The following is a 27,271-nucleotide window of genomic DNA, read 5'->3' as shown; positions in this document are numbered from 1 at the left end:
TTTTTCCCTTCTTCTCCTCCATGCATCCAAATAAAAGGACTTTGAGGTATATTACAAACATCATCATTACACTGCTTCCTGCTAAGTAGTTATCAGTATTTAGAGTTGGTGGTATATAACTATCTATATATTTCTATATATATATATAACACATTTTTTATTTAGAAGTAATAATGTGTCAAACTATTATCTAATAAGTTCACTCTCAAGAACTGCCAAAAAGACTTACTGAACAGCATGGCACTGTTGTGGTCCTGGATATGCTCTTATAGTTTTTACAACCCCAGGTGATTGACCATCTCTAAAGTTACCTATGCTGTATTTAAGTCCTGCTTTTTTGAATGTGTTATAGGTCCCAGCTGAGCTTATAATTGCTTAAAATGCTTATGGTAATTTGTAACTCGCAATAGCTCTAATGGATGTGCATCTACTGCCTCTCTCTCTCTATCATACACGCAAAAAAACTGCCTCACCATTCTGTAAAAAATTCTATGAGGTATTCTTGCATGTTGATGTAACTTTAAGATGCATGGACCGATTGCAATCTAGGATGGCTAGGTGTTGGCATGCTCGAGTATGTGATAAATTTAACCTGTTGTTTACAGAGGAAGGAATTGCTCTCCAGGAATTTGCGGCTAAGTAATGTTTTTATTTCAGTAGTGATGCTTAGACCAACTGACAACCTTGTTTTTACATAGTCCATGGGAATTACAGAGGTGCCTTTTAGGATGAGAATAATACTAGTATCTAGCCCCCTGTGTTGATTTAGCAGCTTTCATGGTGCTAAAAATTGATATATGGAGTAAAGCATCCATCTGAGGAGATAAGTAATAATATCTGATCATACTTATTTTCATCATCCAATTATTCATCATTTCTGTTGTGACTGCTTGAGGTTTCAGCCCTTTACAAAATACTGAAAGTCTCAGAGATTAATACAATTCAATACCTTCCACTGTAAGATGCAATAAAGAACTTCCTCTGCATGACATTGTTCGTAGGCACTGCATATACTTACATTAATATAATATGCATGCAGTATTGTTTGCTCCAAAGTAAAAGTGCTTAATGTCTTGAATCTACTTGATTGGACATTTAATGAAATGTGTATGGATTGTATCAAACACACTTAAATGTTCGTTTTTTAAGACTTAATAAATTACAATTGTATGGTGCCATCTGTATTCTGACAAAATAAAAAATTTATTTTTACTGGCATCCTGTTGAGTGAGATCAGTTTTTCAAGCTGACCAGGCAATTTTTTTTTCCTCTGGATGTGGATGAATCTCTTGTGGAAACATAAATTGGTCTCAAAGGATTAAAAGCAAAACTCTCCTTAAGGTAGAATCCTATTTAGCTGTTGTATGCTGCCAAGGTACTCACATTTGGTCACTTGATTTTTCAGTTTTTTGTGAGGCTGGATCACATCCGAAAATGTTTCACACAGAAAGGAGGGATATTTGTTCTAGAAGAATACAGTAAGTATTTCATCATACAAGCCAAAAATATAAGCTATGCAATCATACTTAATTATGTTAACGTATTAAATATTATGTCCTTTTTAAGTGTCAAATATTAACACACTATCATTTCTTTTTCAGATCCAAAGACAAGACAGGTGATTCAGAGAAAATATAAATCAGCAATGGTAATTATAGGATGACTTTCTTGTACCGATGTTGATGGTAGTTAGAATTTAATTTTAATTCATGATAAAAGATTACTTTTTATGATTTCTTTTATCCCTTTTGCTACACCTGATGGGTATATTGCCCAGAGTTACCTATTACTATGTGCAAACGAAAAATTGGTTTGTCATAACATATTTTACTTTTTCTCTTCATCTTACTACAGATGGTTCTTAAATTTTGAGTGCAACAATAGGATATGACTTGGCATGCTATGAATAAATTATATTGAACAGAATAGTTGGTCAATAATTCAGTACATACAAGTGTTTGTATAATTTCTATGTGTGTAACACATTGCATGTAAGGAAGAATAGTTTGTGATTTCTCTATTCTGGTGTTTCTAATGTTGTTATACTAAAATTCATTATTCTTTTATTTGTAGATTTTGTCCCTGTAGTAAATATTTGGGCATGCCGTACACTCTTGTTACATAGTGCCATGCTTTGTTTTTTTTTTTTCATTGATACTTACTTTTTCTCATGGGCACTCATCATCATCATCAGTTTCCCTTTACAGATCCCTTCTTTTCCAGTTCTTATGTTGATACATTAAAATTCATGTTGATTGATGAGATACTTCAAAGAATAATGCATAAATTTTAGATTCTCTATTATTCATGGAGAATGTGGAGTGTGCTGTCCTCACAGTTCTTGAGTAGGTGATGAACTACTTAGGAATGTTTATTCGAAAAAAGTAATTGCCCATGACCTTAATCCATTTGAACTATAAACTATGCTGTTTATCAGAAGATTGTAGGTACAGGGGTAAAACTCTTTAGTTTCATTTTCTAGGGACTCTAAAGAAAAAGGCAAAAAATTTAAATGTTGGGAAGGAATGTAACAGGTCATAATTGACAGGAACCAAGATAGGTGTGAAAAATCGGAAGATACTGAACCGTGAACACAAAATTGGGGTTACTACGGTTAGGCCTCTAAATACATGCATTAATCCACCTTGAGGAGTAAGTGGAAATAAGCTGATGAATAATTTTATCAAATCAATTTTTTTATGAAGTGATGAAACAGAAAGACAAATACTAGGCTAGTCTTGAAAATTTAGTCATTCGTGTTCATTGATATGGTTGTGGGGAATAGTGGTGTGATGTTCACAATTTCTTTTTAAATTGTCAATTGTGGTAAAGTTTGGAAAATAGAGTTGCATAAGTCCATTTATTGATCTGTCGCCTAGTTTTCAAGTGTCGCATGGTAAATAGTAGGTTTCAATGAGCAGAAATCTATGGGTCTTATTTTAGATTGATTTAATAGCGGTGACCAGTGGCGGCGCGTGCGTATACGCATGTTAGCAAGTGCACACCCAAAGATGAATGAATTATAAAAGAAAACTATTCCTTTGCAACGAGAAGGATAAAAATCCTGTCTCCATATGCAAGAAACATGAAGCTCCGAACGCTACAGCTATCTCCTTTTCGAATTCACCGCTCTACAAGTGTGCGATCCCATGGCATTGCACCGGGCGCATTTTCGGTCTATGCTATCGCTTGAGGGTGCTCTGGCGGGACGAAGTAAGCGGGGGGGTATGAAAAGTTCAAATGGGTGATGGGAGCAGACTTAAAACGATGCGAGTGCGCACGCGCATATTTTTGGTGAGTGACTCGCAGATAGTGTAGTGGTGTAGTCGCCACCTGCACTACCTGCGCCCAGGATCCTAGTCCGTCTACAGAGTCATCTGTATGGCCGTTTGCTACACTACTTCCTCATAGGGTGTAAGGAAAGGAGAATGAGTTTCACTTACCGTCACTTGTGAAGGTGTGTTTAGAATAATTATTTTCATTCATGCTAATATTATTTCTGTTCGTGCAAATTTAAGGGTAGAATGTACTAGTGATATGTTTTGCTTGCTATGTATTCTATAATACGAAATATGATGCTCATGGATTAGTATTGACATAATATAATTAAATCATCCTGTATCTGCTCTAATGCACACCCTAGATAAATTACCACCAGCCGCAACTGGCGGTGACACAGGTGAGCCGATCATGAGGGGATACTACTTGGTTTTACCGGTTGGCCGTCAGTCTGTGCTGGGTAACAGTGACACAGGCAAACCGATGTGGTTGACTCTGAGGCTCTAATTGAGTTGAGCTTACTGAGGGATTTGCGGTGTTAATTAATCGCGCTTATTGTGGGTGCCAGTCATCCCTCCAGATGGTGAGTCGGCTGTTGCCGACATAACAGTTCATGTCCCTCGCAACAGTTAATCCCAAGCGGCCGCCCCTCAGACAGCAAGTTGGCTTCCTGCGGTTCATTGCTTTTATGCACTCTTGTTTGTGATTCGTTCTGTCAACCACGGGCATTTCCTGAATGAGCTAATGTACCAGAACTCTAATGACATCACCAACTCACGGAGGGAGGGCAGCAACTTTCCAATTTTTCTTGATTAAACTTAAGAGAGAATAGGTGAATGAGGAAGATTATTATTTTGTGTAACTTACATTTTCCGTCCATAAACCAAATTCTATTGATTAATAGCAATTTTGATTCTGATTGAACAACACCCTTCTTCTGTATGTATTTTCATGACTTTTTTGTGACCAGTCAAATGAGTTCCACTGGTCTAAAATGTATCATAATTTCTTTTTTTTTTGCATGTGGGTAAATTGGATTGAAAATCAATTCTTATTTGGTCTAAAATTATAATTTTTCATTGTTTTTAAATGCAATATTCCCCTGATGATTTTGCATTTTATTAATTATTTAAAGTTCTAATACATATTTATATTAACATTCTTGAATCAAACTCTTTTCATATATTATTTTGGATACATACTGCAACGTATCACATGCTAAAATTTGGGTTTGCAATATTTTTACTGTATGTGTGCACTTTAAAACCTTCTATCATGATTTCATGATGTGGAGCATTTAGATTCATCTTATTTAGTAAATTATATATGTATGCGTAGGTTATTCCATATTATGTAAATCTGGGAGGTCAACTGGTAACTTTAATTTTACATTTGTGTTCGAGCTTTGTACTCATTATGTACTGTGAATTTGTGAGCAAGTGAGATTTAATCCTCATTTCCTTTGTAGATGCTTCTTTTTGGTCCATTTAATTTTCACCCCTCTGCAAATTTGGATATATCCCCTTCTTATGTGTTATAGGCCAACGAAATCAGTCTTTCCATGCATCGTGTTATCTCTTTGGTACTTGCCAAGCAACTGGAGTCTCCTCAGCGTCACCCTCAAGGCCTTTCTCCATGCACCTCCCCAAACTGATGTGATTCCATTTGCATGAAGTCGGCACACTTTGTGAATGTTGTAAGCTTTATTTGTTTTGTTTTAATTTATTCTTACGTACTTTATGTATTACAGCAGACTCCAGATTATCCGGCTGTGGCATATCCGTGTTTTAAATTATCCATGCTTGATTTTCACTCTCGTTCAATGTTTTCCGCGATCTTTATTAAAAAAAAGAAAAGCGGACGCAAATCACAGGAATTACTGTATTAATGCTAGGATACTCCGGGCTTATTATTTTCATTGGAATCCCCTTCGTAAAACGGAAGCGATCGTGCGCGAGCTGCATTCACGGGAGCTCCGCGTTCCTCTTTTCCAAGCCTCGCAGTGCGCGACCACGCTCCGTGATCACGGATGCACATCCCACAACAGTTGCATCCCGGTGCCCGACAGTGTAGTTTCCGATGTCAAACAATGGTTTTGAAGCATTCGTGCAAACCAGTTTTATGTATCCAATTCTGATCATGCAGCCAAGGATGCATGGTTTCCGACACCAGGTCTAATATAGAGCGGTAGAAACATGAGTACAACCATGTTATCGCCACTAAAATGATCGTGAACTGGCAAAGAAAGCTCTCAATGAGTCCGGGAAGCACTAAAAAGTGACAGAATAAGAGCATAAATTATAATATATTGTTTGTTTTACGTAAATCATGAACATTACAACACATGAAAGTGAAAGTTTGGGTTATCTATGTTTCCTGATTATTTGTTGCCGTCTCTCCCTATCATTAGCCCGGATAATCGGGAGTATGCTGTAATTTATTTTTTTTTACTAATTATGCGTGTAGTAGATTTGACATAACCTGGGATTGAGCTTGATGGGCCACAGACATCATCACAGGCATAATACCACCCAGTGGCGTAACTAGGAAGGCGTAATGCTTTGGGGCAGGATGGGGGGGTTTGGGGAGGTGACTCCCGCAGGCAACAGGAAATTTTTGGTAACACACTGTAATTTGCAATGGCAACTGCAATAATGCAAGTGAATTTTTTGGCACTGGTATGGGCAGAGGCGTAACTATGGGGGGAAGGGTTAAGGGGGATATTTCCCCCCCAAAGCCTCAGAGAAATAAAAAAAATATTCAAAACCATTGCCTAGTTTTGACTTATAATAACTGCATCTGCTTAATGTTAATTTTTTTATTGCCAAAATGATGAAAATGTATTTCCTGGCATGTCATTTTTTTTATTTTCCCGAAACCCCCAAAGGGGGAAGGGGGAGTCGCCACCCCAGGCCATCTCATCCCACCCCCAAAGCATATTCCTAGTTACGCCACTGGGTACGGGGAAATTTTTGAAAAATAATATGCCCGGAAATACATTTTACATAAAAATAAATGATCTTTAACTTCATGTAGATTTCATTTTTATTGGTCAAAACTAGACAGTAGTTTTAACTAATTTTTTTTATTTCTCTGAAGCTTTGGGGGGGTATCTATCCTCTCATCCCCCTCATTGTTATGCCACTGATACCACCTCAGGCCATAGCCAGAAATATTGTTGGAGGGGGTACACTTGAGACTTTAGCACCAAAATATTTTCTGGGGTTTGAACCTGTAGACACCCATCCTACAACCTTTAATCTAGCTAAAACCCTTTTGTATGCATTGTTGAAGATTGGTATTTATATGACGGGTGCCTTTAGAATGGGTGGCCACCTAAGAAGTATATAAATAAAACCTCTCTAATACAAATGAATTACAGATACATATGCAGATTTGTGCTGTGTGGGTTGATAAAATTGTGGGTGTAGAGGGTGGATGTGGCTCGCCTAAGATTTTCTTTGCTTAGTTTTTCTGTAGTCAGTAGGTTTTTTTGGGTGACCCTGTACCATCTAAAGTCTGTGACGAAGAAAAAATTTGGCTGAAACCATTGCGTAACCCATTGGCATCCACAAGCGTACTTGTACGAAGCTGGCCACAAACACCAGGAGCGTACCGGTATGCAGAAAGCCTAGGGATATCTATCAAGGTCCGTAAAGGATCTACCAAGGTCCTTTACCGACCTTGATATCTATCAGTTGATCCCGCTGCTATCTCATTATTTTTTTTGTAAGTTTTTGGCCACATAATAGCTGCCATCTGGTGGCTATTTAGAAAATTTTTTCCGTTGTAAATCGCCTTAGAAACATTTGTACTTCAACCAAATGTTAGAGCAGCTAACTCTCAAAATTTGGTCAAAATCAGTGAACAAATACTCTGTTAATAATGCCTTATTTAAACCAGCATTACAAATGTGATCGAATTCTTTAAAACTCAGCGGTGTATGGAGTCGACTCAACCCTTAAACTGTGGGACCGTTTTTAACCCTTAGGCTGTGGGAACGTTTTTGAACGGTCTGCATGATGAGTGCGGGAAAAACATTTTTCAACGTTTGACCAGATTTTCTTACCACTGGCAGCCTTTCCTTACGATTTTATTGCCATCCTTTCCACAGTTGCTTGAACTCAGCCAAACCTAATGGCAGAGAGCACTTTCATCTTTCTAGGACTCGGCACCCTCACCACGGGGAGCGCTACCCGGATTATTCCTTCTTCGAGAGAGAGAGCTCCCAGCTCTCCGCGGCGCATTCACGATGAAAACAATTACAATGAATCCTTGAATGTCCTAGGAATTTATTTATCTTCCCGTTGTCCATTAGCCGGGGAAACTAATTTGAAAGCAATGGTCTCTCTTTCTTATACTTTTGGTAGTGGGTCTTCCGTCCCTGCATAATTACCTATGACATGTTATATTCATGGTCTGTCTTCAGGGAGTAGGGTGGGCAGTCCGGGATTATGAGGGTCCACTACCTGCTAGACACGCCCATGGTCGATGGAAAAATATTTTTGCTGCTCATGTACAGCACACAGTGGCAGCAAAGTTTTGATGCTCCCGCAGCTAAAGGTTAAACGTGTTGTATGCTGACTGCGGGAAAAATGTTTTTCAACGTTTGACCATTACTCGACAGTTTTCCAAAACTTAATTTGCTACCTGGGTAGAGTCCAAGTGCACATTCCCTCACTGTAGGGATCGCTAATACGGCTTAACTCTCATCGACCACCCTTCATGGCATGGTGTGCCTCCCGGAATTTCCTATGGTACTGCCCATTTCATATTGTTTCCTTCCTGCTCCACGCTGTTAACACATTCAGTGCGGAATACGTCAATTGACGTGGTCCCGTCCAAGCCAAGATACGGAGCGCGTCAATTGACGTGCTCTGCCGATCGGACTGGGGCCTTTCTCCGCCTCCGTACAGGACTAATATCCACTTTCGAGTCTTGCAATCGTGTGCATGGCCTTCAGAAAGCTTCCTTCTTTCGACCCGTGTGCGCCATTTGTAACTAGTAGTATTTGAACGGACGTTATGGCACGAAAATCTCTCCCTATTTTTCTTTCTTATTTTATCGGCCTTTTCTGACGATGTTCTTGAAAATCGGACCCGCATTGAATGTGTTAATATGCCTACGTCAAGTGTCCAAGTATGCCTATCAATTGGTAAGAAAGAAAGAAGGGTTTTCCCTGAATTAAAAGGATTCACACCTTGTGAGACACTCGGCCAGGCTAGAGGGAAAAATATTTCTTGCTTCTCTCCCGCATAGGCTCCTAGCTAAAATCATGAACTCCCACAGCCAAAGGGTTAAATCCCAGGGGATGGATGCGAATGGGTTAATTTCCAAAATTTGAGATACCGGAATGCCACCAACTCGTTTAATCCATATGGTTTTCAAGTACCCTAGTAGCACCAAAAGGATTATATCTGTAAATTTTTAAGATTTCGAAATACATTTACATTAGTGTACAGATTTGCAAATCTGTATATTATATGTACATATTTTATACATGTCTGATGATCCATGGTCCTTGATATATACCAGAATCTTTAAAATATACAAATAATATCCTTACGGCATAGCCAGGGATCATCAGACATGTATAAGATATGTATAATATACAGATATACGACAAGTTATACGCATTTAATCTATATAAAATCCATATTATGGCAGCAGATATAATACGTATAATATCTAGATATTATCTGCGTGGTAGAGGACATTTGCATGTATTTTATACAGATATAATATGTATTCAGTGTATACTATGATATGTATTAAATCTAGATATAATCCTTTTGGTGCTACTAGGGTATAAGTCTCCTTTCTAAAACTTCCGATTTTATAAAACTTGTAATAAATGTTACAACAAGGAATTATTTTTTGCCACATTATGATGAAAATACGATGAAATTATTTTTGTCGTAACCCAATTTTCCCGGAGAGGTGCAATTCCAGCTGAAATGAAGCACTGGCTGAAACTTATTGTTTTTAAATCATGTTGATAGGTTTTCTTTATATTTAAATTCAATTAAACTCTCTGAATTTAAATACACCAAAGGATGAAGTTTGCCATGAAAAAATATTTGACTTAGCTGGGATTCGAACCCGGATCTCCCAATTGCCTGTCAGGTGTGTTAGCCAGTTACACCACAAAGCCAATTTCTCAGAGCAAACTTTGGGATGGGTTTACTGAACAAGATCTTGACGTCACAAGTCCACTCTGTTGCACACGTGGCGAGGGTCGTGCTTACTGAGCCACTGTCGGAGTGAAAAACCCTATTTTGTTGCTGGTCAGCGACAACGAATTTCAAAGCACTGCAGAAACAAGTGACTTTGTATGCAGTCACACCTTTCTGCAGTACTCTGAATTTATTCTGTAGTTCTCCCTTATATTCCTGGTTACACGTTATGGATGATTGAGCACTGATTTCAGCCAAATTTTTTCCTCATCGTAGACTTTAAATGGCCCTCGACCTTGTTAACAACATTTGTAAATCCTCTATCTTTTCAAGTCAATCCTAGTTATTTGAGATTCTACTATGTGCAAATTAGTACCTTTGATATTTTAAAAGTGATGTGCAGTTTAAATAGTTAGTGAATTAATTTATTCTGTAGATTTCTTAGAATACATATTTACTTTTAAATTATACCTTTTGCTGGAGATATTTGAATTGTACTTGATGTTTTATGAATGATATGTGTATATTTTAATTATTTATGGTGATTTTTACCTTATGATTTCTCTTTGAAAATTTGAATGCACTTAATGTATTCATTTCTTTAAGTTACCATGTTGTCCATATCATAGAAATGCAAAATAACTGGATTGGAAGTGGTGGCAGCATTGGTGAACTTAACTGAATATTTAACCAATCTCCTCGGACTATCATACCTTCCACAATGGAAATTTTGAGGCTGCAGCCAGTTAGAGGAGGGAAAGGTTCAAAGGGATCCATCATCTTAAATTTTTGAAGACATTGTCAGACTGCAAATTTTGACACCCTGATTCATGGATTGCATTGGGTCACCATGTGAATTTACATGGCAAAATCGTTTACCAAACTTGTGGAAATGGTTTCATTTACCACCTGTTTTTATACGGATACATTTCCATTCTAGTTATATTATTTATATTTCTGTGATATTTACAATCAATATCACTGCCTGTAAAATGGGGTTTGATGCTTTATTTCTATTTGGAAATACTCAAGGTTAAATGCCATGTCATTTTACAGCAGCTATTTTCCACTTAACTGTACTACGTACTCAGGCGCGCCAACTCACAAAAAATATTGGGGGGGCCCTAACCGGGGATCTTGCCCTGGGAAATTTTATAAGTAGTGAGTTTTAAGTTTTTTAAGCATTTTAGAAGAGTCATATGATCAACATTAGAACAGTGATAACTCGAATCTCGATATCTGAACACTCCGGGGAAAATCGACAAGCCTGACACATTATTTCCTCACACCCATAAGGAATTTTTGAGGGGGCTCGGGCCCCTTCAGGCCCCATGGAGTCGGCGCCACTGCATAATATAACTTAATTAATTTCTTGAATTATTGGGGGGGCTCCGCCCCCCCAAACGAATTATTGAGGGGGCTCGAGCCCCCTCAGGCCCCATGGAGTCGGCGCCTATGTACTTACTAGGTTAAAGTTTTATAAAACTTTAAAACATGTTTTCAGTAATTTCTATGGTTCACTAATTGCTCAATCTCACTGCATGCAGTTAAGGAGTACAGCAGACTCCCGATTTTCTGGATGGGGCTCATCCGTGCATGATCTTTCACTCTCCTTCAGGGTTTTCAGCGATCTTTATAAAAAATTTAATCAGTCAAAAAATCACCAGAATTAATCCATTTTAATGCTATGCTACACCGGGCTTATTAATCCCATTAGAATCCCCTTCATAAATCGGAATTATTTTATTTACTTGCTGACAAGGAAATGTTTCCAGTTTACTTGGACACCTTCTCTAGTTTGGGAAGAGGCGATAAACGGCAGGAAAATAAACTCTTGATTGATTGAAAAGATTTTCCAATGGTTAACCAACCGTTAAGTAAGAAAAATGTTATCCATAATCTTTAAATGAATCACTAACTGCAGAAAGGCATCCAAGTTGAAGGATTTTTCTTTTTTTTTTTCTTTAAGTTGATGCTAGGTGTAAGACTCAACAGTTCCAACTAAAAGGAAAAATTTTATGCTAATAACACTGAGGGGGCATGTTTCCTTTTAGTAGGAAACATTGAGTCTTGCACCTTGCAGGAATTTATAGAAAAAAAAGAAATATTGTCCAAATTGGACATGGTGTCTTTCTGCAGTTAGTGATTCAAATGTATGCTTCATATTGCAAATTCATAATTGCTGTGGTCTTGTATGCAGTTGAATACAGCCCAAGAGAACCTGAAATTTCGTCGCACTCAGGCATGTTTATGCCATGACTTATCAAGTTCAAACTGGAGAGGAACGGATTTGTTAAAGTGAAGGCAGCGGGGGAAGTGGAAGCTGAGACGAATGAAGTAGATATTGCATGAGTCAAAGCCAGGCACTCACCGGGGTTGGCAGCCTAGAACTGCTGCTGCACGATGGCATGATCGCATGCTAGCTGTATTCACGGGAGCTCCATTTTCCTGTTTTCCAAGCCTCGCAGTGCACGACCACGCTCCGTGATCATGGATCCGCGTCCTGCTGAAGTTGCAACCCCAGCAACTTGTGTGAGACGCAACTACATGGCTTGGTGCCGGAAAGTGTATTTTCCAACGTTGCGCAGTGGTTTGGAAGCATTTGTGCAAACTAATTTCCTGTATCCGTGATCACACAGGCAAGGATGCATGGTTTTGGAAACCAGGTCTTATATGGAGCAGTAGGAATACGAGTACAATCATGTTATCGCAGCTAAAAATATCTCAGCAAGGCAAAGAAAGTTCTCAATGAGTCCGTGAAGCATTCTATAATAACAGAATAAGTGCACAAATAATATTACAGTTTTTGATTAACGTCAAGTATGAGCATAACAAGAAAATATAGGGAGCGTTTCGATTATCCGTGTTTACCGATTATTCGTGTCGCCTCTCCCCATAATTAGCCCAGATAATCAGGAGTGTGCTGTGCATTTATTTCTTTGATTTTTGAGTTGCATCGGCTCATAGTTTTGGCAGCATTTCATCATCCTGAATGGCAGGGGTGGATTCAGCATCAAAATATGGGGGGTGGATGACCTCTGCCCAGGGAATATGGAATACCCCCCAAGGAGAGATGGGCCTTCTCCCATGTATACTTTTTTTAAATACCCATTTTTTTTACAAACTTCACGGCCTAAAATTTCATTTTAATTCTTAACAAATGATGAAATTGAGCAATTTTGGACATTTAACGATGGAATAGAAATAAATATCATAAAAAACTTTTTTACAAACTTCACGGCCTAAAATTTCATTTTCATTCTTAACAAATGATGAAATTGAGCAATTTTGGACATTTAAGAAGTTTAAAAATGGAATAGAAATAAATATCATAAAAAACTTTTCAACTAATAAAAGTTTTTGATAAAATCTGAGGGGAGTGACCCTTATAACCCCCTAAATCAAATCCGCTGCTGCTGAGTGGTATAATTCATCATGTACTTTCATCACCACCTGCACTCTAATACATATATTTCTCTGCACCCATATTATAATTATAATGACCACATGATAGCATTATTTTTCAATAAAAAACAGACCTGTATGCTTTAATGATTTGAGTGTGAAGGGTTTAAGTACTTTGAATGGAGTTTGTTTTATATGATTTAAGGTATCTTAAGGTCATTGGAGTATCAAAATTCTGCTCTTACAAGCTTCATCTTGTAATGATTCTATTTTTCTTTACTCATTTAATCTCATGCTGGAAATGAATAAATTAATTTCCTAGCCATGTTTGATTAGGTTGATGATACTTAATGAAATACATACATCATTATTATTCTTCATAGACTATGCTCTTTGATGTAGAGCCATAAGTGCAGTAAAATTGCTTTTATATCAAAATATTCAGCATATTCATATAATTTGGTAAATCTTAAGGGTGTTAAGGAATAACTGAAGCTTGTTAATGACGTGTGAATGTGATGAATAATGTGATGAATTGGTTCCATGAAGTCATGCCAGAGACTTTCAATTATAGAGTAAGTCACGTTTTTTGGATGTTAGCAGTCTTAGATTCCATGGACGTAATCGGGTAGGCAATTAATATTAACAAGAAGATTCTGCATTGTCTATTTGAAAATAGTGTATGTTTGACGTGACACTTTGTCTATATTGGAATCTCTTCTGCACAGGCTGACCAGATCTGCTATGCAGTGTTGTGTGTATTCTCATATGTGGCTGCGGGGCAGGAGCAAAGGCGACTACAGGGTCATGAAACTCCGCAAAGTGTGACATTTGCTCATCCTCCTCCACCTCAAGCACAGCAACAGCCTCAACAGCAACCACAGCAACAACAACAACATGTGCAGCAAAATCAGCAACAACAACAGCAGCTACAACAGCAGCAGCTACAACAGCAGCAGCTACAACAACAACAACAACAACAACAACAACAACAACTGCAACAACAACAACAGCAACAGTCTCAGCTGCACCAGCAATCCCAGCAACAATTGCAAAGGTCAGCTATGAGCCAGGGCCAACCGCGAGCTTTCCCCCAGCCACATCAGCAACGCACGCTTCCGCAACAGCCTCTAATGTCACAGCAACACCAGCGGCCTCAGCAATACCAGACACCTCCGCAGGTGCCCTTGCGTGCTGGCTTGCAACAGAGAATGCAGCAGCCGTCGCATGGACCACAGACTCATACGCAGCAGCACAAACCATTCTATTCGAGCCACCCCAAGTAAGAGACGATATCGTATTGTGAAATTGGAGGAAGTGTACCTTTTTTTTTAGTATTCACGGAAGGAAAAAATTTTATCCCCGAAGGAATGGGTGAGTGAGCCTTGAATTCACATAGTTTATCAAATGCATTTGTGACGAAGATTTTTTTCAGTAAATGATACATGTGAAGTGTTGATAACTCATTTGATGTCATCTTTCTGGAAGCACCCAATTATTAATGCATACATGTTTTCCTGTGTTTTCAGGTATGTATGTTCACAATTGCATTGTTTTTCTCAGTAATCATTCTATGCTAATTCAATGACAATTATGATGTTCAAAATTTCATCTTGCATACATGTGTGCACTGAATTATTCATTGATGTGGGCTTTTAACTGGTATTTTCATCGAGCCAGGTTGCCCCTTTTGATCTCTCATGAGTGTAATCGTTGAAAAGCTGCATATGAATGTAGAGAATCAAACTATTTTTTATTATGTGATTATAATATCGTCAATCTATTTGGAACTGCATTAATGCTAAGGGTTGTCAGTAATCTTTAGTCTTCTTGTTGATTGTTTACCTATTTTTATGAAATTTTTATTAATTTTATTGTCGTGGCTCTATGTGTTACAGTTTAATAATTGAGGAACTTAAGTGAAAAGATAATCTTGATGATCCAGTGTGACAAGGATGTTGTCAGCTTGGCTGATAAATATTTTCATGAATGTTGAACGCGATAGCAACTAAGTATATCAGCTTTTGACTAACATCAATAGAAAATATGCTGGAGAAATGGTGATTGACAATATTCTAGGTAGCCCAAGGCACATTAATAAGGACTTGAAATTACTGTAAAATATCATGACATATTAGGATACATATTCTACTTTAATTTGCCAAAGTAATTGTAAATAAATGTAAAAATCAGTACATATTTACAGCTCATGCTGTTAACTGTTGCATGATTTTATCACACTGGACATAATTTCACTTTTATGAGTGAATTTCACCAATGGCTAGGAGTAAAAGTTTATATTGTACATAACAGAAATGTAAAATAATTGTTAATACATTACCAAGGTTGTGCCTCCACAAGTATTAAGTACAGATTTGATGATTTTTGTTATTGTATAAAGCTGAAGTTTTGGTGTATTCAAGCCATGTAGTGGATATGGTAATAGCAATATTTAATTTACCACAACCTGTGGTTTCCTTGAAATAAAAATTAATATAATGTAAAATAAATGAGAAAGGTGGGCAGAAAATTTAGGAGTATTTTTATGATGTCTACCTACCCAACACGATATTTCATGACAGTCGTCATAGCAGTCTCACACGAGTCTATAATATCCTTCTTACAATGGTGCCTATTTTTGCTAAAATCTACATCCTCTGAAATAGCGTGAACTTCATCAATGTTTGAAAATCTTGATGATGCTAAATATAATCAAACTATGATTATGTATTGAAATAGGTATTAATATGCTTTGAAATTTGCTTTTAATTGGCCTGAATTTGATAAACTGAATGCTGCAATTTGCATGCGTATTGATTTGTACTAAAAAATTAAGTATGCTATATATTGCAAAATATCTCTAAACAATGACTTCTGTGTAGGGAGACCACCCGTCTTAGTGACTAATCATCGAAACAAAAGTTTCCTCAGATTTCTGAGTTTCAATTTTTAATTTAACTCATTCGAAACCTATCCCTCACTCTGGCCAAAGCTCAATACTTTTAGGAGAATGAACCATTATTAATCAATTTAAACCCGAGTTTTTCCAGATTTTGAACATCTAAAAAGCTTTCTATGTGAGCCATTACCAGTGTGAACAGAGTTTGGAGGTTTCTATAAAAAAAATGTTTATCAGATCACATTTTGACTCATCCCATACGATTTACCATGCCTATTATTTTCAGTGGAGTCACTGGTCACTTACATTTGAAGCTGTAGGTATATTTTCGTTTTAATCGAATGTTTATTGAAAATAAGTGTTTTAAGTGAAGAATATTTTTTAAGTAATACTCTGTAAAGCATTTAGTAATAACTATTTTGTTTCAGATATCCATTTTGCCCCAGCACTGGTAAATATTTGCGAGGTTTTGAAAGTTCTCCTTTTCAAATTTCGTGCACCTACCTTGACGAGTGGTGCCATCTGCAACTTTGGGTTTCCGGAATTAATTTTTCGTTGAGCCGGTAGACGTCGCATGGGGCGCTCTCGGGCTCCTTTCCTCACGGGAATTAATTGGCCAGTGGTCGCAGTTGCGAGAGGTTGACAGGGGATGTGCGTTGGGAACTAGCGAGGAACACACGTGAGAAGACGAGTGATCTGTTGGAAGTGAACTTTTTTATATTTTTGGTGACTATCGTGCATCTGCTGTGAGCGGCTGTGATCAACCTGACAACCTTATGGTGTTTACCTTCTACGGCTCCCGCGTTTGATATCCGACAGGTAAGTGTTCATCGAACTGAACGTAAACAACCACTTGCTAGATTCATCCAGCGTGCGTTTCGTCGAGCGGAAAATGAAAAACCTAACTTCTACACGATCTGCGATCGGATGAACGAGGTTTACTTCGGAAAATGTATCGGTTAAAATTAAGGAGATTTTAATGTGGTATGAAATATTCAGTACACATTGCACGAAAGAAGAAGGTGGAATGGAGCGGGATTGGAACAATTTTGAATCGTGATATTAAGTGTATTTTTTTAGATGCATTTCTGAATGTGTTAGCATTGCCATCCTTTAATATCATATGAAGCGGTTCATTCTGTCTAGTTCCTTCACGTTAGATGAGGAGATTGTGAGGATAAGTGTCGTCTTAGTGTTTCGGTAGTGTAATGTTTAGGCAGCAGTGTTATACGTTGCTGAGGCTCCATAGTGTATTTTTAATGAATTTTTGAGCCTCGAAACTCTTCTGCATTACAGAAATTCAATCCGCTTATTCAATGGAGAGGTTAGTTCATGCAATTGTTGACTATTGGTTCAAATTCTTCTATGTTATCCATGTTAAAAGAATATGGAGTAAAACACTACCGTGACGACAACAGCCTACCTCCAATCCGCGAAATCCTTTGTTTGGCACGTAAATTATTGAATACCAGCGTTAGAATCTATGGTCGTATTCTGATCCTTCAATCCTACTATTTTCAATTTCGTATTTTTTCTCGCGCTGAGGATATTTGCATCATTTCGCCTTGAGTATAGATGTGGAACCTTAAAAATTTTGTTCATTCTGATATAGATATTGTGTCTATTTTTGCTTGTTTCACGGAGTAACAATCATCCTCTCTGCTTCGTGTATTCATCTGTTGTGCTTAGCATTTTTTGGTTTCACTATCATTTCCGGTCCCTGTGTGTGACTGCCTTGCCCGGCTCATCAAAGCTTCCAGCCAAGGGAGGGGTTGTGTCTAGGTATTCTCGGGGAACCGGTTTCTTGAAGGCGTATGTGCCCCCCTGTGTCTTCTCCATAAATGCACTTGGAGCTGGAGCGCCCATTGTACACTTACCTACCCTCCGCCTGTTTTTTTTCGAAGGTTTGAAAAGTTTCGTTCCTATGGGCTTACGCGTCAAAGCCCCGAACGCAGGTTGGCTGCATGCGGCAGGGCTCTCTGTCTCGCTAGATATCCTTGAGGACGTTCTCCTATTATGTCGTAAAATTTCTAATTTGTTTTTCCGAGTTACTGTACGATTTTCCATAAACAGAGAGTTTACCGTATTATGTCGTCATTTCTAAGATAAGCCTGCTAAGAGTTTCATTCTCCAAGCATCCCAGAATTTATGAAAATAGTTTCCAGCTTTAGTCCTTTCGCAGACGTATCTCGCAAATTGCCCTGCTCATTTTTAATCTTGGTTCAACCCTTTATCAATATATACACCCTAGAGTTGACTCCTATTAATTACGCTCACTATTCAGATGACAATAACCCACTTATGTTAGCATCCTTTTCTTTCACTTGAACTTTTGGAACTTGTTGCTGTATTAAAATTAAGTTTTCTTATTTGTTGCAAACTATGAAAAAATCTTATCAATGCATAATTTTCTGTTTCCTGTAATTGCGAATTGCTTTATGAAATGAAAGGTTGCCTTGCAAGTAATTGCAAGACACCCTTGAGGTGTATTATATAAACGTAGTTGTCTTACCCTGTGTCTGATAATGCTGGTCAAGAGAGGGAGGGGAAGGAAGAAAATAGGATTTATAGATAAAGTGAAAGGAATAGGCTTAATTCTGCCCTGAACAGGGTTCTCTGATCACGGACCGGGAATCTGGGAGGGGAGACGGGCCAGGATAAATAGCAATATTCTCCATGTAAACTTACCTTAACCGTCAGAAAACCTTTAGTTAACCTGTTGCAAAATATTTCCATCGAAAGCTGAAAATTTTCTCGGGGTTTCCACCGGTTGATGTCGTCCATGTCAACCGACGTTTCGAGCAGCGTCCTCCTGATCATCCTTAGGGGATCTTCCGAAAAAATCTGAGGACGATCAGCAAGTCGCTGCTGGAAACGTCGGGAGGCATGGACGACATCAACCGGTGGAAACCCCGAGAAACTTTTCTGCACCTGATACGCCGGGAAAACCTAAGATCATACATCTTTCCATCGAGTTTCTTGGGGAGTGGAACAAATAGATTTCTCATAAGAATGCTGGAAATTCTTTGGCGGTCTGGAAATTTATTTATTCATAAAACATAAGTGAAGGATAGCCTAATTTATTATATATTCCATTCTGTATATCCGGATAAACTAGTGTAGTCCCTTTGAAGGTTTAAAAGTAATTAGGGGCTCTAATCCTGAATGAAGACAAACTAGTCCCCGCGGGATATAAACCCCTTGACATTATCCTCTCGTGGACGATCACAGGGCATGGTCATCACTTGCAAAACTCCATTCATGCTTAATTTATAGACATTGAAAAAAAAATTAAATTGCGGAAAAACGGAGCTAACAATGTTGTTATCATGTAAAAATTCACTTTGAAAATAGATTCTCTCACAATTGTCTTGGGGTATGTCAGAGCCTTTATCTATTTCGATAATATTGCCCTCTCCATTCTGCTTCTCGTGGAGTTTAAATAGGCTGTCGTATGACAGAGACGTCTCAGATTTTTTTATAACTTTTTACTATCCCTGAGGTCCTTACTGCGAAACGCGTGTGGGCATACTGCGGGTAATTACTGCGTTGTACGTGATCAAAGCTGTGTATTGGCGTCTTTAAACACTAGCGGTATTGTTCTGTGAGTGCATTTTTTTCGCCTACCGCCACGAACGTGTTTTGGAAGCTTTCCAAGTCGCGCCTCGTAAGACTCAACAATGGGCCACCGCAGCTTCTCTGCGCGAGAGTTTCGAATCCATATTCGTGTAAGGTGGCTCATGGAAGGCATTTATTATTTTTGTGATTGGAAGTAATTGTTTTACGACTGTAGTGATCTCCTTTTTAACCTTTGGGGAAAATGATGATCGACTCGGAATGAAAATATGCGTAGCATTCAACATTTTAATGGCATCAAAATGTAATTTTTAGTTCAACCAGTACTAACTTATTATGTGTTTTACCAAATCAATTCATAATAATCCGCAACCATACGGACGTGGAGTACCCTAAGGTGTTTAGTTTCCAGTGCAAACCAAGTTCCTCTGGAAACTTATTCCCTCAGATATGGAAGAAAAAAATAGCTTTAATTTTCGTTGGGTAAAAGTGTCTCTGGAATTACTCTTCGATCCTTTATGAATTAGCGTCCCACCAGCCGATATAACCTAGCATCATGTTTTCTCTGGCTTGATGTCACTGTTACTACTAAGTATTGCTGACTCGCCAATCTTCGCTTATTCCTCTCTTACAATCAAATGTTGTCTTTCCCCTTAGTGTTTTCGAGGTGTTGATAATCTTTTTTTACTCCCATTCCACTGTACAGTTAAATTTGTTATTAATTGTACTTCTATTTTACGACTGACCTTATTTGACAGACGTCCATCTCCTTGAAATTCACGACGGAAAAGAAACATTTCTTCTCACGTTTGTCTTATTTCATGGAAGCTGGTCGGTAAGGGACGAGATGTGTTGGTATTTAAAAAAATCATCAATTTTATTTCCAATAATGGTTTTGAAAAACTTAGGGATAAGGTTCTGGAAAAGTTGTCATTTCATGTCTCCTAGTGGCTAAGCTGTTTTTCTTCGTTTTATTTCGAAAAATTTTTTAAGAGCATATTTGTCCTTGCTTGGCAAATGCTTATGGATATTTTAGATCTTATCTCTGCCTGCGTTCTTGTTCTGAAACGCCTCTGTCAACACTTTTTCGTTCCATTCTGAGTTTATGTTTGGGTTGTGGTATGCATAGTCCCTTTTTCCTTGAAGCTGGCCTGCGATAACTTTCTTAGTGTGATAAGATATACAACTGCTGATGCTAATTTATTGCTGCGTGATAATTACTTAACGGCGTTGCGTATTATAATTAACATTTCAATCGATGTGAAATTTTTTGAACATTATATGTGTGTGTACTTAGGATTTAAATACTTAGGTAATATTTTTTGGTTGCCTCCTGTGTATTGACTGCGTGCGTTTAGTTATGTGTGAATGTTTCGAAATAGAATCGCATAAAGGAATGATTCGATTTTCTCGTATAATGGGATACTTTGATGCCTGAACGTTCAAAGTATCTGAGTGTGTAAAATTCTTTGAGGTGTTCCATTCCTTTTTATCTTAAACGAGCTCTGCGGTAGCAATGTGCGAGTAATATATTTTGGATTGCAATTTGATGGGAAAGCGAATATTTTTAAAAAAATCTTAGGTTACGACTGCTGAAGTGCCATTAGTGATCAGCCACCTAGTCGTAACAAAGTGCAACGTTTGTGACGAAAAAGTTCGCTGTGGAGAATATGTTAGCTTTGACCTCTACTCAAACCAGGATATGCTCAAATACGCCCCGAGTGACTTAAACTTTAAAAAAATTGAATTATGTAGTATAATTGCCTAAAGAATTCGGGGTGAGTTTGTAGGAGTTTGAGTCTAGATCAATGCGAATTATTTTTCCACCATGGAACTAATGCGGTTTGTTCTGCTCGGCCTATCCCTTTCGTTCAATGAAAGTTTTGATACTTTGCACTTATCCACATAAATCTTTATTTCGAAGGAGTCAATATGTTTCACTGCAATCCAGCATTTTCCTATTCCTAGGGTAAATAAAGATCAACGAGGAAAAGTGTAAAGTATCACTACTTCATATCCTGCCATTGATGTCCACCATATATTAGCCTCCCCGCCATTCCTTTCGTCTCTCGTTCAAATAAATTTCAAGGAGCATTTCGTATCTAATGCCGAAAAAGTTCGCTGTGGAAAAATTGCTCTACAATCAACAGTGGTATTAACGTTGTTTTAGAGACGTTCGATTCGAAATGATAACCGTACTTCACATCAATGGTCATGTTTCCAATAGTTAGACCCATTCTTCCTGTTTTTCTACTTTTTCGTTGTTATTTATTGTGATGGAGATTTTTAGAGGGAGGACCAATTGCTGCTTGAGGGCGGACTATGGAATGTCGATTACGCTTGCAATGCGAAGGCATAGATGGTTTTCCGGAGATATTTTTAACAAGGACATCTTTTGTATCGTCGTCACCGGGGCATGCTTGCTCAGTCATCACTCATCGGAATAAATCCTTCGCATGGATCTCGTCTGATCAGATGGAAGACCTAAAACCCATCTATCAAAACTACTTACCGCCGTGAATTTAGCACAGCCTTCAGGACTTGGCGATCAACGCTATCGATCGTCAAGCCTTGTGGGCTGGTGCTTCCTTTTCGCAACGGTTGCCCTCTGGATTAGCTAATTTCTTTTCAAATTAGGAGGTCGACGATGATTTTTTAGTGCGTCTCCTAGGCTGTGAGCGTTTCTCGGTGGTGGCGGAGTAAGTCTTCACTTGCTAACTGAGGTCGCGGGTGCGATTAATCCCGCTTAGGCGTGTTATTCACCATCTAGAGCTTGTCTACACACGAATGTCCAACAAATTAAGTGTAATAGAGGACTTAATAGCCCTAATGTCGCTTTTTAAATAAAGGCGTGATCATTACATGTTTTCCTTTTTGGGTATGAACTGTTAAGCGTTTATATTTGTGGAATTTACTTTGGTTTTATTCTACTTTATTGTATTGCTATTGTTGACTCTTGGTTCGATAAACCCTCTGGTTATCGTGAGTAAAGCGAGGATTGTTTTTAATTAAAAAAAGTCTGGTGTATCTTAAGTATTCGCGCGAGAGTATATATTTATAGGCGAGTATATAAGGTGTAATAATGAAAACGAGATGCACGTACTTCTCAGTTCTACCGTTTAGTGTGTGGCTTCCGTGGAGACAAATTTGGGATGGCGCTATTATTCCATCCCAAAAATCAAAGCACAATGATATTTTTTGCCACTCCAATTGTCGTAACCTCAACAGCTTCGCTCGCTCATAGGGTTATCTCGATCCTTAAAAGTGCGCATTGAAAACTGTTATCTACATGTGACATCCATTTTTTGATGCTGTAAATGTACTCCTAGTGACTATGAATAATTTTTGTCATTTGTTCAGGGTATTAAGTAGCTCACACTTGTGACGAGTGTCAGCTATATTTCACATGCTTACTCAAATTATTCCTCAGCAGAAGTCCAGTCTTGGAGTCTTCAATTTTTTTCTGATTTTGTGCCATTAATTTTTTTCTTATTCCTTCCCCAGTGACAAAGTAAAAAAATACCTCAGGCCCTTAGTAGGGAAGGTACATGCAGTTTTTCGGACTCGCAAACCGACGAATAGCAGGCGAGGCCTTTGACCCCTGCTTCGCCGTGAGGCCACCTTGGGAAGTTTAAACCTGGATCCAAATTTTCTCATGTGATTGAAGGTTTGGTTTATCGTTGCCCTGCCCAGCTGGTGCTTCATCGTAATCTATCATTTTACGTTCCCCCTTATCTCGCGTGTATTGGCGACGAAGATGTGACAGTGTTGAGTCGCTTGGGAAATGATGATAACACCAAAGCTGCTTGTGTGAACCTGGGAACGGGTCTCGCAACGCGCCGAACAAGGCTGGTACCTATTAACCTTGCACACCACCTATCCTCTTCTTCATTGTTTACCCCTTATTTGTAGCGCTCTCGTGATGGCTTTGTCTCTCTTTTAGTGTTTTGGAAGCTAAATAGTCTTGGCGGAAGTTTAACGAATGTTGACTGGGTTCTGTGTTCCTTCATATTTATTTTTTTTCTCAGTAACGTAAATAATGCCGTAGCCGCATTTAATCGCTTCGTAACAATAATTTTTCATTCACTTTTCGAAAAATTGACACCCAAATTTTTTGGCTGTTGCTTTTGTGGCGCACTTAACAAATAATCACGTAATGTTAATCCCGCGAGTGGTTTGTCTGTTGTGCGATGTTTCCTCTTTCGAGCAGAATGAGAGAATGTAAATATTGGTAGAGGCGAAGGCTGTCCGTCAGGCACCCTGATTCCTGGATGATAATGGAGTGCATCTGAGGCCTTGAGGTGAAGGTCAGTTTTGGTGACTCAGCGTCGTCAAACGCCCTTCATCTCATGTTCTGGCCGGTGATGGATAAAGCAATTAACGGTGCTTGGCTAGCTCGGCTTGTCGCCTCTTTGATTGTTGCTGCAGTGTGTGGTGGTTTCAATTTTTTTTGGAGGGGGCATGATGTGTTGTTGCGCGTAAAAATACCTAACGTAGGCCGCCTGCTATGTAAAGTATGATCTTGTAATCTTAAAGTAACTGTCGTGTTGATTGGAAGCACGTGAGCGTGGGTGTATTTCTTTGAGTGGTACGATTAAATGGTGCACTTGTACACACATTAATTGGAGAGAGATAGAGAGAGAGAAAGCATGATGTCTTGTGTATTATTATGATCGCTGGATGTACGAGTCTGCTACGTTTCTCACATTTTTTTATTAAATCTTTTTCCTTAATAATTTGCATGGAGTGCGTGTATGTTATGAATGTCTGGGGGAGCTATCTGGAGTGGGAATATGCGCGAGCCGTGATAAACGGTCAGCACTAGTTATTTTCCTTATCTGAGCTTATTATTTTTTTGCGATGACGATAGAAACTAATGATTGATGACGCGCGATTTTCCTCGTATGGGTATATACTCCTTTGTGAATGCATCCTATCGTATTCTGCTAGCTCTTCCTCTCCTTCATTGGCGTTCTCTTTTTTCATTCTTCCCTTTGTCTCGTGGTCTTTTGATTTTTCCCTCTTCCCAATTCCTTAATTCACACCTTCCTACGGCCTTTGCGTTCGGCGCGCCCGGAGTTTCAGAGCGACTTGGTAGTGGAGTCGGGGTCCCTCTGGGGTATCTCCTGGCCCTCCGGTTGCAGTGACGAACTCCGTGGGCAGTGTGGAACACTGATCCCATCCCGACATTAAGCTGTATGCGTATTGGGTGACAGTACCAAATTCCTACTTTTTCAGTGAGTCCGGTGACCGGGAAAATAGCGAGGATTGGGGATATTTCGTGAATTTTTGCTCCAACCTCGAATTTCATAATATTTTATTTCACATGAAATTTCGCCAGTGCAACGCAAATTTTCTGGCCTAAAATGTGTTTGTCGTAATTTTAGGCACATTAGCTTAGTAGAAATCTCACAGCCGCATCAAAACGTGGGATTACAGACAAGTCAACAGAATCGACATGTCTAGTACTCTCGACTCTTTGTAAGCTTCTTAAACACGAAGAATGGAAAGCCAGGCGACGCCAACATCTACTTTTGAGGTCAAAGCAGCTTCTATAGGCTTGCATTGAGTAAATATAAGTTTTAAATACAATGCGTAGTTAGTTCCAATATTTATGTATTTCATTATTCATTTTCCACGAAGATTTAACAATAATTTTTACTCTTCACTCGATAAACTGCGCTGTGTAATCACTAGCGAGAAAGAAACGCAGAGGGAATTCAAAGTTATAAAGGACGAAATGGATAGCGATGTGTGTGAAGAGACAACTGGTTTTAAAATTAGCGACAGTAAAATTTTTATCTATCTCAGTAATCGTGGAAGATAACCTGGAATTTCGTAAAATTTTCCCGGAAAATCTCGAATTATGCTTGATTTTTTTCTGCTTTGATTGGCTGGACACCCTGTTCTTCTTTATGTTGGAGTAAGTGATGAAAATTCCAGTCCCGCGGACTAACGCGGTGTAGGTGCTATTCAGCCGCACTGAACGATCACCAGCGGCAACTAAGCAAGTGAGGGAAAGAACGTCATGGAACCTGGCGACGTGACGTTCTGGCTCTTATCAGTTGCCAGTTAAGTGAGTGAAATAAACCTTATCCATCAGGGAAAGATACTTTTCCTCACGACCATCGGCTGTGGCGCATCCAGGATGGGGAAACCTCCCTGCAGTAGTGGGCTTCGAGCAGTAGTACTACTTTCGAGGCTTGCTACAGCACTTTAAGATTGTCTCGTTACTAATTTTCCAAAGAATAAAGTTTTTAAAATAAGTATTTATGTCCTTTTTATTAGTTTTACCTCATGGCAAATTTCTATAATGCAATACGCTTTTATTCCTTATTTTTAAAGGCTGAAAGCCGAAACTTCGGCGACAGCTGAATGAAGTCACCATTTAAGTGTCGATTGGATGTCCCAGGAAAGGTTTGGTCCCCTCAGCTTGACTCTGAGCTAGTTTCGTTTTGTTGAGTTGACCTTCTTTTATATTGCGCCTACTATTTTGTTATTTTAATTATTCAATAAGGCATTTCTCATTTTTTTATATGATTTTCCCTGTATTGCCGTATTACGGAGTCTTATGGTATTCTTCATATGTTCCGAACAATATTTACGTAGGACAATAAATTTATTATTTTCGTAATATTTATATAGCGATAATGTATTGTGTTACACTTCACTTGTAAACTATTGTGTTACACTATTTTAATCTTGTTACTTTTGAGGTATTTTCTGAGGGCTAGATAGGAAAAAAAATTTCTCTCCTTCCTTTGTTCGGCTATTCTTCGAAATTGCCTGTGCCGAAATTGGAACTTATGAAAACATTGGAGACAGAGGCGTTTTGCTTTAGGTCGATTCATCATTCTTGTGATTGCACACCGAGCCGTATCCTGCTTGTCCCTTGTCGTTCACCAGAATTCATTCGTTGAGTGCAATGTATTCATGAGTCCACAGTATAAGTTTTGTTAAATACAATATCGTATTAAAGACAGGTACTCTGGTTCTTCAAATATATGTTTATGAATCCATAAAATAACGCAAAACCCGTGGAGCAATCCGTGCATGTTGACGACGAAGGAATCCCGTTTAAACGTGTGGTCCCGATATTTTCTTAGAATAATACTTAATGGGATTTTAAAAATATATTGTCAAACGTATGTGGAAGTCCTGCGTGATTTTTTAAATCCTTTCTTTCAATGAGAAATTTTCTTACTTATGGTCAATTCTTAGTGTTAGTGGTGAGATCGTTGTAGCTTTCTACGATCAGATCATATTTTTCATATATGAGCGATCTTTATGATTGACGGACAGGACTTTTTTCAGTTTAATTAAAACATTTCGTTTGATTATTTAACATTGTACTGAATGAAATTTGTGTTATTCTTGCGTTCAAGAATCGCGTGAAATATTGTTCCCATGGTGAAGTCACGTACAAGTGTTCGCCCTTGCTCTATAACTTAAATTGTTAGTTTGCGCTATACCTCTAATTGTTTTATCTGGGGTGATTGGAAATCGGAAATCAATTTCCCTCCTCTCATGCTTATGGCTTCCCATACTTATGTAATTTTCTAGCAGCGCACGCGTTTGATTCATTGGGGATTTACTTCCCAGAAAACCTTCCTAGTAAACTTAAACTATTTTATCAAAACGTTATGATTGATGCCGTGCAGGACGGTGCTCATTTGCGATTATTATAATTGAATTTGATATGTTTTCTTGCTGAATTTTTGTGTTTTCTCGGCACGGGCGTGGTGCTATCTTCTTCACCCACATTTACATATTCCTTTGGCAGGGCTTTTGATAAAGTGGTCAATGTTTTAACGGGTCTCTGTGTTAAGCTATTAGCTCTGATAAAACTTCAGCGTATCACACGTTAAGAGTGGTGCACACGATGGATATAGTGTGGTCGCGAAAAAATGTGAAGCGATACGATTCCGTGAAGAGA

The 27,271-nt window shown here is 38.5% G+C and overlaps 2 protein-coding genes across 21 annotated transcripts in view; both read left to right on the top strand.

The window, feature by feature from the left end:
* Positions 1-15,390, top strand: part of LOC124162902 (MAP kinase-activating death domain protein) — a 146,003-nt gene extending 130,613 nt beyond the window's left edge. For 14 of the 20 annotated variants that reach the window (XM_046539612.1, XM_046539611.1, XM_046539606.1 and 11 more), the window contains 4 exons: positions 38-46; positions 1,406-1,478; positions 1,602-1,648; positions 13,589-15,390. In XM_046539612.1, coding sequence (XP_046395568.1) covers positions 38-46; positions 1,406-1,478; positions 1,602-1,648; positions 13,589-14,146 — 687 coding nt within the window. In that variant the 3' untranslated portion in view covers positions 14,147-15,390. Of the gene's footprint in view, positions 1-37; positions 47-1,405; positions 1,479-1,601; positions 1,649-4,819; positions 4,976-13,588 lie in introns of all 20 variants that reach the window. The other 6 variants (XM_046539608.1, XM_046539622.1, XM_046539619.1 and 3 more) reach the window with 5 other exon arrangements.
* A 967-nt stretch (positions 15,391-16,357) lies between these two features.
* Positions 16,358-27,271, top strand: part of LOC124162063 (tetraspanin-9) — a 142,975-nt gene continuing 132,061 nt past the window's right edge. The window contains exon 1 of the mRNA XM_046538414.1: positions 16,358-16,580. The gene's annotated coding sequence lies outside the window, so the exon portion shown is untranslated. The remainder of the gene's footprint in view (positions 16,581-27,271) is intronic.

This window comes from Ischnura elegans, chromosome 7, assembly GCF_921293095.1.
Source record: "Ischnura elegans chromosome 7, ioIscEleg1.1, whole genome shotgun sequence".
NCBI classification, from domain to species: Eukaryota; Metazoa; Arthropoda; class Insecta; order Odonata; family Coenagrionidae; genus Ischnura; species Ischnura elegans.
The sequence above is the reverse complement of the archived record's forward strand: the minus strand, read 5'-3'. Positions and strand labels throughout refer to the sequence as shown.